Source organism: Sinocyclocheilus anshuiensis, unplaced genomic scaffold (assembly GCF_001515605.1).
Source record: "Sinocyclocheilus anshuiensis isolate Anshui unplaced genomic scaffold, SAMN03320099.WGS_v1.1 scaffold515, whole genome shotgun sequence".
In the NCBI taxonomy this organism is placed as follows: Eukaryota; Metazoa; Chordata; class Actinopteri; order Cypriniformes; family Cyprinidae; genus Sinocyclocheilus; species Sinocyclocheilus anshuiensis.
The window spans coordinates 318,375-327,584 of record NW_015548243.1 but is presented as its reverse complement, the minus strand read 5'-3'; the positions used below and the strand labels follow the sequence as shown (position 1 = coordinate 327,584).

The 9,210-nt window shown below is 33.8% G+C and overlaps 1 protein-coding gene across 1 annotated transcript in view; it reads right to left on the bottom strand.

The window, feature by feature from the left end:
• Window positions 1–9,210, bottom strand: part of LOC107655094 (sorting nexin-13-like) — a 34,902-nt gene that overhangs the window by 9,993 nt on the left and 15,699 nt on the right. Inside the window, exons 5-14 of the mRNA XM_016442514.1 lie at window positions 7,424–7,545; window positions 6,907–7,028; window positions 4,658–4,762; window positions 3,914–4,002; window positions 2,759–2,842; window positions 2,545–2,683; window positions 2,280–2,368; window positions 1,245–1,344; window positions 968–1,164; window positions 785–889 (exon numbers count right to left, since the gene is read on the bottom strand). Of these exons, the coding sequence (XP_016298000.1) occupies window positions 785–889; window positions 968–1,164; window positions 1,245–1,344; window positions 2,280–2,368; window positions 2,545–2,683; window positions 2,759–2,842; window positions 3,914–4,002; window positions 4,658–4,762; window positions 6,907–7,028; window positions 7,424–7,545 (1,152 nt within the window). The remainder of the gene's footprint in view (window positions 1–784; window positions 890–967; window positions 1,165–1,244; window positions 1,345–2,279; window positions 2,369–2,544; window positions 2,684–2,758; window positions 2,843–3,913; window positions 4,003–4,657; window positions 4,763–6,906; window positions 7,029–7,423; window positions 7,546–9,210) is intronic.

Below are 9,210 nucleotides of genomic sequence, written 5' to 3'. Positions count from 1 at the left end.
GCTGCTGCTGAATTGCTGCTGCTGTTGGTTATTGCTGTAGTTGTAGATTATTGCTGCTGCTGCAAGCAAGTAAAGGAATTTGCTACTGACAATGCATATGGTGATACAGTGCCGTGAGTATTTAAGACATACTGCTGCTGCACAAATAGCATTTAAATAACCCGTAGCAGATCTATACAGGTGGAGCTGGGGAAGGCGGAGGGTTTCAGAGAAACTCTGAAAGCGCGCTGCAGGAATATCTAGTGAATGTTAGCCAGCCATATAAATCCAAGGCAGTAAGCTCATTGGCTGCATATGCAGCTTGAACCAATCAGCTGTGCCAAGTCATTTAACTCTCTGAATATCATCAGTTACGTTAACACCCCATCAGCCCGCGCCATCTAGAGTTTCATGACTGAACTATATATTAAAATTACAATACTAATATTTATTGTTGCTTTTTTCGTTGCTTTCAAATATTAAACCACTGAGCTTTTATTTTGGCAGAAAAACGCAGGGAAACTTCTCTGGTTTGAAATGCTTCACTTTTGTTGACAACAGATTTATAAATGCTTCTCATTACAAACTTGGGAAGATGTTTGGCGCATGTTACATTTTCAAATGCGCACTATAAGCGACTCAAACTCACAGCACTTGCAGAGATGGAGTTTGACTCGGAAAACACTGTTATCATGAGCGGCTCACGTGAAAAGATCACAGCACTTCACTCTGATATCTTTGCAATCTGATAGTTGTGCTAAACCATATTACGTTCATATATGCTCAAAGGAACATCAGTCATTACCTTTTTCTGGATTTCATCAAATATCTCGGGTGTGGGATCCTCTTTGTTGAGTTTCTGAGCCAGTCTGGTTACAGACGCTTCGTCCACCTCCACCCTAGGAGAGGCCTGAGTGGAAATAAGCCTGTCAAGCATCACTTCATGGACACTTTACTCATTCTTACTGGTAAATCTCAATCCTCTCACCTTCTCTGACAGGTACTGGTCGTAGACGCCGAGCGCGGCGGCTCTCAGCAGGCCTTTGGTGGTCTGGCTGCTCTGCCTCTTCCCGTCTCTCTGGCTGCTCTGTAAGACCTCCAGCTGCTGCTGGGCCGTGACCCGATAGCCCTCTACCGTCAGCCAGAAGAACAGGATCGCCTGACCGCCCATGGGCTGCATGTAGTCTAGAGACAGAGAGAGATTAAAGGTATCGAGGAATGATATCTAAAGAGAGGACAGTTTGTGTGCATCCGCCTCGACTCACCCATGAAGAACTGCAGCGCGATGTTGTGCACTAATATATGTTCCAACGGAATCACACACAGCTTCCCAAAATTAGCTGCGAGTTTCAATGCGTCAACTTCCTGTTCGGAAAAAAAAACAACCAAACGTGTTAAAAAGACATATTGGCAGGTGAAATGTTAATTGTCAGACAACTGATTAATTGCTGTTAAAACCTGAAATTATTTTTTTAAAAGTACAAGTCAATTTTATTATGTATTTTATAATGTTTTTGAAAAACAGTTATTTCTGTAATAAACATCATTATTAATAACAGTAATTAATTATATTGGAACATACAGAAATAACTGTTTGCAATACTATAATAACATAATACCGTTATTAATAATAATAATGATTTTGGAAAATAGTCATTTCTGTATTTTCCAAAAATATTCTTATTAATAATAGTAATTAATTATATTAATTGTCTGTATACTTTTCTGTAATAATTAACTGATAATTAATAAAACTTATATAATACAACTAATATTTTATTTATATTAATTATAAGTATATAATTTAATAATAAATTTGTTATACATTCTTATTTAGATAGCATTACAGCTTTTATTAATATTTTGAATTACTTTTTATTTTTAAACTTTCCATTTTCTTTTTAATTTTAAAGTGTTAGTAATTTTTATTTTTTTTAAATTATTAGATACTGTATAGCTTTTATTAATTTATATTTCAGTTTTAGTTATTAAAGTACATCAAGTCAAATAAAATTTAAATGAGAAGCAGCTAAAATATAGTTTGTTTGTTTGTTTTTGTTTATATTTCAGTTCAGTCTTATTTCAAGAAATGAAAATGTTTATAATGGTTTTAGTTTCAGTTAAGTATAATAACCCTGATTAAGAGTAATTACTTCATATGTTTCATTTACACTATTGTCAATGATAAATTGATCATTATTGAAAAGAAATTGAAATTCCTAGCAAATATAAATGTTTTTAATGAATATTCATGTATTATAAGAAAGCAAATGTGAATGAAACAGGAGAGATTTGTTTACCTTCCCTGATTGTAGCCGTTGTATCCGTGTTTCACAGACTTTCTTCACAAAGAGCAAACTATTGATTTGATTCTTTATGAAGTTGATATCTGTAAATGTGGAGAGAGAGAGAATGAAGAGTAAACAGTGTTTGTTATTATAAAGCCTTGAACTTGCTCTCAAATTTTCCAAAACAAACCCCGGAATTCATTGTTTATTTTCCAACCGAATGAAAAAACACTTAACACTTAAGCATATGTGTGTAAACATGAGTGAGCGCGTGTACCGTCTCCTCCCGTGTCCAGAGATCGGAGGTACTGAAGCTCCTCCAGGACTTTGTCTTTGACGGCCTCCAGCTCGGCCGCTTTGTCTGTCAGCTTTAAGATGTTCAAGAAGGCCTCGTAGTTACAGCTGGAGTCACGAATCTAAACACACACACAAAACTTCTTAAAGGTAATTCATGACACGCTCTTGGACTGTAAGAAGCGAGCAGGTCTCACCATCCAGATGATGAACTGGTTGATGTAATCAGGGTCACTCAGCTGGTTAATTAAGGGCAGCAGAACTCCTCTGGCCAAAACTTCCTGCAGGACATCAAAGAGTCAATCAGTTAATCAACATCAAGTTTGTTCATGTGCAAGACACCGAGTCTGGAGCTCTAATCTAGTAGTCTCAACATCAAGACCCGTCAGGACCACATAAACCAAAAGTCCTGATCTTAGAGCAGAACCCACATGTCTGCTTTCCATAAATCCCAGATCTAGTGTCTTAAAGGAATGTTCTGTATTACATACAACTTAAGCTCTATCAACATATTTTGTGGTATAATGTCAATTTCCACAGAGAATAATTTAGACATTTTCCAAATTGCATTTTATAGTAAAATTCTTTTGCAGTAGTCTAAATTATAATAAATGTTATTTGATATATTATAGTATTAATTAATATTTTACTTTTCCATTTTTTATTATTTTATTTATTTTTATTAATATTATTTTAAGTTTTAGTCATTTTGCTGGGTTTGTCATTTTTTTTATTTCTATTTAGCTTTATTGTTTATTTCAGTATTAGTAATTTTAGTATTTATATTTCAATTAGTTGCCAAGGCAACATTTCCATTTTTCATATTTCTATTTAGCTTTATTTTACTTTTAGTTTTAGAAATGTTAGTACTTAAACTTTTTTATTTCAATTAGTTGCCAAGGAAGGCAACATTTACATATTTTTAAGTTTTTAGATTTAAGTTTTTCATCTTATTTTTTCTTTTAGCTTTATAAAGGCATTAAAAACTGCAGATTGAAAATGTTTTAAGAGCAGAGTTATTTTAGTATTGAATTATAGCTTTTATTAAGATTTTGAATCAATGTTTATTTTTATATTTTCCATTTTCATTTCAATTCAAGTTTTTAGGTTTCAGTTTTTCATCTTATATTTTATTTTAGCTTTATTTCAAATAACAAAAACTATTTTTTAACAGTTTTAATTTTGCTCTCATTGCAACGGAAGGCAGAGAACAAGGTTACAGGTCTTAATAGGTTTGCATAACAATAATACATGGTTTTCTCCACATAAACTGTGCTTTACAGTTTTCATCCCTTTTTTAGCTGACCAAAGATAAGTCTGTGGGACTGATTTAGCATGTGTGAGTGTCTCACCCTGAGGAAGTATCTCATATTCTTGTTGTGGAAATCTCCAGGAGGTAGCAACAGGTACAGCAGCACTTCACAGAGATCCCGCAGGTAACCTGCACCAAAAAAACACTGTAAAACACAGTGTTTTGTCTTTGAAATGTGCAGCGCTCGCACACATTTAATTAAATCATTGCCTTTTGAAGTTTATCAAATCACATTTGGCCTCATTCACGCTTTTCTATCCAAATTTCAAAATTTAAGACATCTAAAACTGATAATTAAGATTTTTTATACCATATAAGACTTTATGTCCTTAAATTTCATAACTTTTTTTTAAGGATTCACAGAAACCATAGAATCTACTTTTATGGTGTTTTTTTGTGAAACTCAACAGCTACTGAAGAAGAAAGAAAGTTGCCTTTGGAAAGACATGAGGGTGAGTAAATTATTTGTGATCAATGATGATGGAACGCAGATGTGATCACATGACATCTTTTATATTCACAGGGCACATTTATACACACTTCTCCACCCAGCAATCGTGTTTCAAAGATTTCTCAAAGCATTTCCTTGCATTCATGACTGGGTGTGTGTTTACATTTTGGGCTAATTAAGTCTTTCAGCTGGTCTGGCATGTAAGATCTGCCCTAGAGAAGCATGTTCAACTTATTCATGTCTATTGTTGACATAAACCCAAACCACGCCTTAAATCACTGGGCTGGAGTCTCTGAACTGTCTATAGACACAAATCCTCCGTGTTTGTCTTACCTTCTTCATCCTTGCGTGACGTGCACACGACATCTCTACAAATCTTCCTCTCCATTTCCACCTCCGCCTCAAAAAACGAGTCCAGCAACTCGTCCGGAGCGTCACCTGCCACAAACACACAGACGGCGTCATGCACGAGCTCACACTATGAGTCAGTACAATCAAGGTCCCATTAAAGATGCCCTGTACTCAGTGAACGGGAAGTGGCATTAGTAAATCAACTGTTTTTTTACACGCTATAGACCAATTATAGGTTTGTAAACATTCAGGATGTGCACGCATCATGGTTGCAGAAAACCCGGGAGAGATAGCCTTTACGGCTAGCGAATTACACGGATACGGTACAAAATAGTTAGGTTTAAAAAGATTATAGATTATATTGATTAGATGTCATTTTCAAAATGTTCTCCGCATATTACAAGAGCTTGTCAGCCAGCGATAAGCACTGTTATTCAACGAAATTGACGTTTGACGTTTTTTGTGGGCGGAGCCTATCTGGAGGCAGAAAATGACGGTTTTCAAGCGGCAGTCTATGGAGCCATGGAATAAAAGAATACAAAAAGGTAAATTTGATTTTATATTTCAGAATTATGACTTTATTCTCGCAATTCCGAGATTATATCTCACAATTCTAATAAGGAAAAACAACTCTCTTTTCCCCTCGGCTCTTCTGTCTTTTTTCCCCTCACATTTGACAAACTCACTATTTTTGAGTTAAGTCGAGTTATAAAGTCCGAATTAGGATATATAAACTTGCATTTGCGAGAAAAAAAGTCAGAATTGTGAGATAAAATAAATAAATGTTATGTAAAAATGTTAATAGGTTTAAATAATATTTCATGCTGTAACTGTAGGGATAATACAATACGTCCCCTATGAACAGCATATGTGAATATTATGTAGACCTATTGTTTAAATTAAATTTATGCTTTAAAATCATAGCAGTTTTCATCCATAGTATGTCCATTTAAACGTCTGTGTTTAGCTTCAAATGGCATCTTTGATGACAGATTCTATAAAAATTATTTGCATTCTGATCTTGACATCAAAAGGCACAAATATTTTTTTTTATTTTATTCCATGGATTTTACCCATTTACCTCCACTTTGTTCCCAGTGTTTTTCTGCAACCACTATGCGCGCGCAGCTGCAAGTGACGTAACTGTGACGTCTACTCTGAATTGGTCTATAGGTTTAGTCCTGATATTGAGATCTTTACATCACGTCCTAATCAGCTGTGATGCAATAAAAAGCTCTAGGTTGCTCTACTCACTCCTCTAACTCTATTTTACGAGGTTAGATAACCCACAAATAAAACAACAACATTCTCATTCCTCAAAACCCCTACTCCAGCATTCCTCAGAATAATTAAAGTTAAATGGGTTCGAAAAGACATGAGAGTGAGCAAATTATGACATTTTTACTTTTTGCTTCATTACAGTTACACTTTACAATCTGCTTTCATTTGTTAACACTCAGTCAACATGAACTAACAATCAGGGTTATTTTAGTATAATTGAGATACTGTTACAGTAATGTATATTACTATTTTGATTTAGCGTTTATTTTAATATTTTACAGTTTTGATTTGAATGATAATTAATTTTTAATTAAGTAATTCATTTTAGTTCAAATTAGTACTTAATTGTGTGTTTGTCATTTTTATTATTTATTTATTTATTTTGAATATGTCTATATAGTTTTCATTGATTTTTATTGCAGTTTTAGTTTAGTTATATTAATTCACCAAGATAAACTAAATGAAAATGAGAAATGTTTCTTTGGCAACCAGTTGAAATTAAATAAGCTTAAGTTTTTTTATATTTTATTTCAGGTTTTTTTTTTCACTGTTATTTTCACTTTTTTTTTGTTTTTAATTTTAGTTATAAAACGTAACCCTGCAAACAATGAAAAAATATTTCTGAACCATTTATTAATCTTAGTTAAACTTATTTGAACATTTAATAATACATTATTAAAATAAAAAAAACTGTTAATATTATTTAATGAACTAACAATGAGCTAACATGTACAGTGAAATTAACAGTTAAATAAATATGGATACATTTTATAAATGCATGTATACTCAATTAATTCACAAAATTCACAAATTAGTTAATTAAAGCATTAGCTACATGAACTAATGGGACCTGAAGTGTTACCAGTATTGCAGTCTTGCAGCCACTGATAAACTTTTTGATTTGGTTTTGCAGAGAGTGTGAACAGAGAAGAGTGCAGAACAATCCTCACGTTGTTTTGGATCTTCTCTCTCGTTCAGCCTCTCCTGAGCTTTCCTGAAAACACGCAGATGAGTCGCAAAGGCATCCACCAGTCTGGTGGTGAAATACGGCTGCCAGTCCACCTCTTTAGACCTGAGGAAAGGAAAGATTGAGCACTTAATGAATCACAGGATTAACGGTCTCCATTTCTACACTGTACATTTATGGAGGCCCTTCATAATGCAGAGGTCAACTGCCTGCTCTGCCAATAGTTAGAAATGGCACTATAGTAAGCAGTGTTTAATAAACAGCTGTTTTACTAAATTCTGCTGAGGTGAAATTCAGTGCAGTCATGTATCGTGATACGTATCGTATCGTGGCCTATGTATCGTGATACGTATCGTATCATGACTTTGATGGTGATACACAGCCCTAGTCAGAACATCTGAATGCAGTGTTTGGTTTGTGGTCAGGTGTCACCATAGTGTCACTCACATGCTGACACAGCTGTGATTTTAAAGCAGATCTGTGTCAGACAGTTGTCTTACCTGGTGGAGAACTCAACGAGTGCGTTCTGGACTGTCTGACGGATCTCCAAGAGGAACGTTTCATCATCACTCAGTGTGTAATACCAATACTGGATATAGTCCCTCAAGGCGAACTGGATGACCTGATGAACGACATGAGAAGAGGATCAGATCATCATTTCCTGAAACAAACAGGACACCATTTGTAGGGTCCTATGAATTCCCATTAATTTTTTCCCCAAATTCCATTCTTTGTTTTTTGTTGTTGTTTTTTAATTTATCTGAATTTTTATTTTTTTTCCATTTTATTTTTTAGACTTCATTTTAACGGTTAAATTCAAAAGCAAGTCTAATTTAAATTATGAGTCTATTAATAGTTTTTCTTTTTTTTTATAAATAGGCATTTATAAATGTGTTTTATTTTTTTCTCAAATTCCAATTTATTTTTTTTACCAAATTCTGTGTTCTTTATTTACATTTTTCTGGATTCCATTTCAATAGTAATAATTTGAATAATCAATTTTAGTACTACTACTACTATTATTATTATTATTAAACTGAGATATACTTTCTTCTGTGCAATAGTAATTTATTTGTCACAATTTCTTCAAGTTAAACTGAACTTTTATATCCCATGAAGACCTTTGAGTTTATATATGATGATAGTTTTTCTCAAATGAAACTGCAAAATGCTCATGAAGACTCTCGGAAATCTCAGAAATCCAGAAAAAATAACAGAATTTCCAAAAAATAAACAATTTCTTATGGCCTTACTATTGCAAAAATTGTTAAAGTTTTATTTATTAAATTAATTAATTAAACCATTAAAAGAGAAACTAGAAAAAATTTAATGGAAACCACAGAATTTGGGAAAAATAAAACTGAATTTGGGAAAAAATTCTCTGGATTTCATACGGCCTCACAAGGAAATGTATTTTTCTGGATCATGTGCTCTCGGTTCTTTTTGGCACAGACACAATGACCCATCACTGCTACTGCAAAGGACTCTGGGTAGACATTCCAGAGCAGATGTGAAACTCAGCAGAACAGACTGAGAGTTGGAGCTGCTGACGCATTATCATGAATGTCTTTAACTTAACGCAATTTCCTCAAAACCTCAGACTTACATAGGATGAGTTACACAATGATTTCACTCATAAAGAGGTCTTATACTATGGGACGAGATTTTAATGTGGTCACATCATGAAGAAAACGGATACTTATCGGTCTTTTCTCACGTCTACAAGTCTCTCCAGTCCACCCAGACCAGTTACTGAAACTAAACCACAAAAAACAGGAACAATTTTTGAACACGTCAGCCTTGCTCCAAAAACCTAGACTGCTGCCTACCAAGACAACATTTTTAGGCAACACCCTCCACATGGAGGCTGTTCAAAACAGTAGGTAACACCATGCTGTCTTGTTATAGTTCATTTGTCCAAGGCAGCAACAAATGCATTCTTGCAGATTACCACCGCTTTTGATAATAAATGTGTACTAAATAATAAATCCAGAAAAACTAAAACAGATAACTGAGAATTCTGAAAAATATTTGTATAAAATATTTCATAGGGCTCCAATATTTTTTAAAATGTGAATAAATTATTATTAATTATTAAATTAATTAAAAATAATTATTAAATTATTAAATTTAAAGGGGTCATATGACGTTGCTATAAAAGAACATTATTTTGTGTATCTGGTGTAATGAAATGTGTTTATGCAGTTTAAGGTTCAAAAAACACATTATTTTCCACATACTGTACATTATTGTTTCTCCTCTATGCCCCGCCTTTCTGAAACGCGTC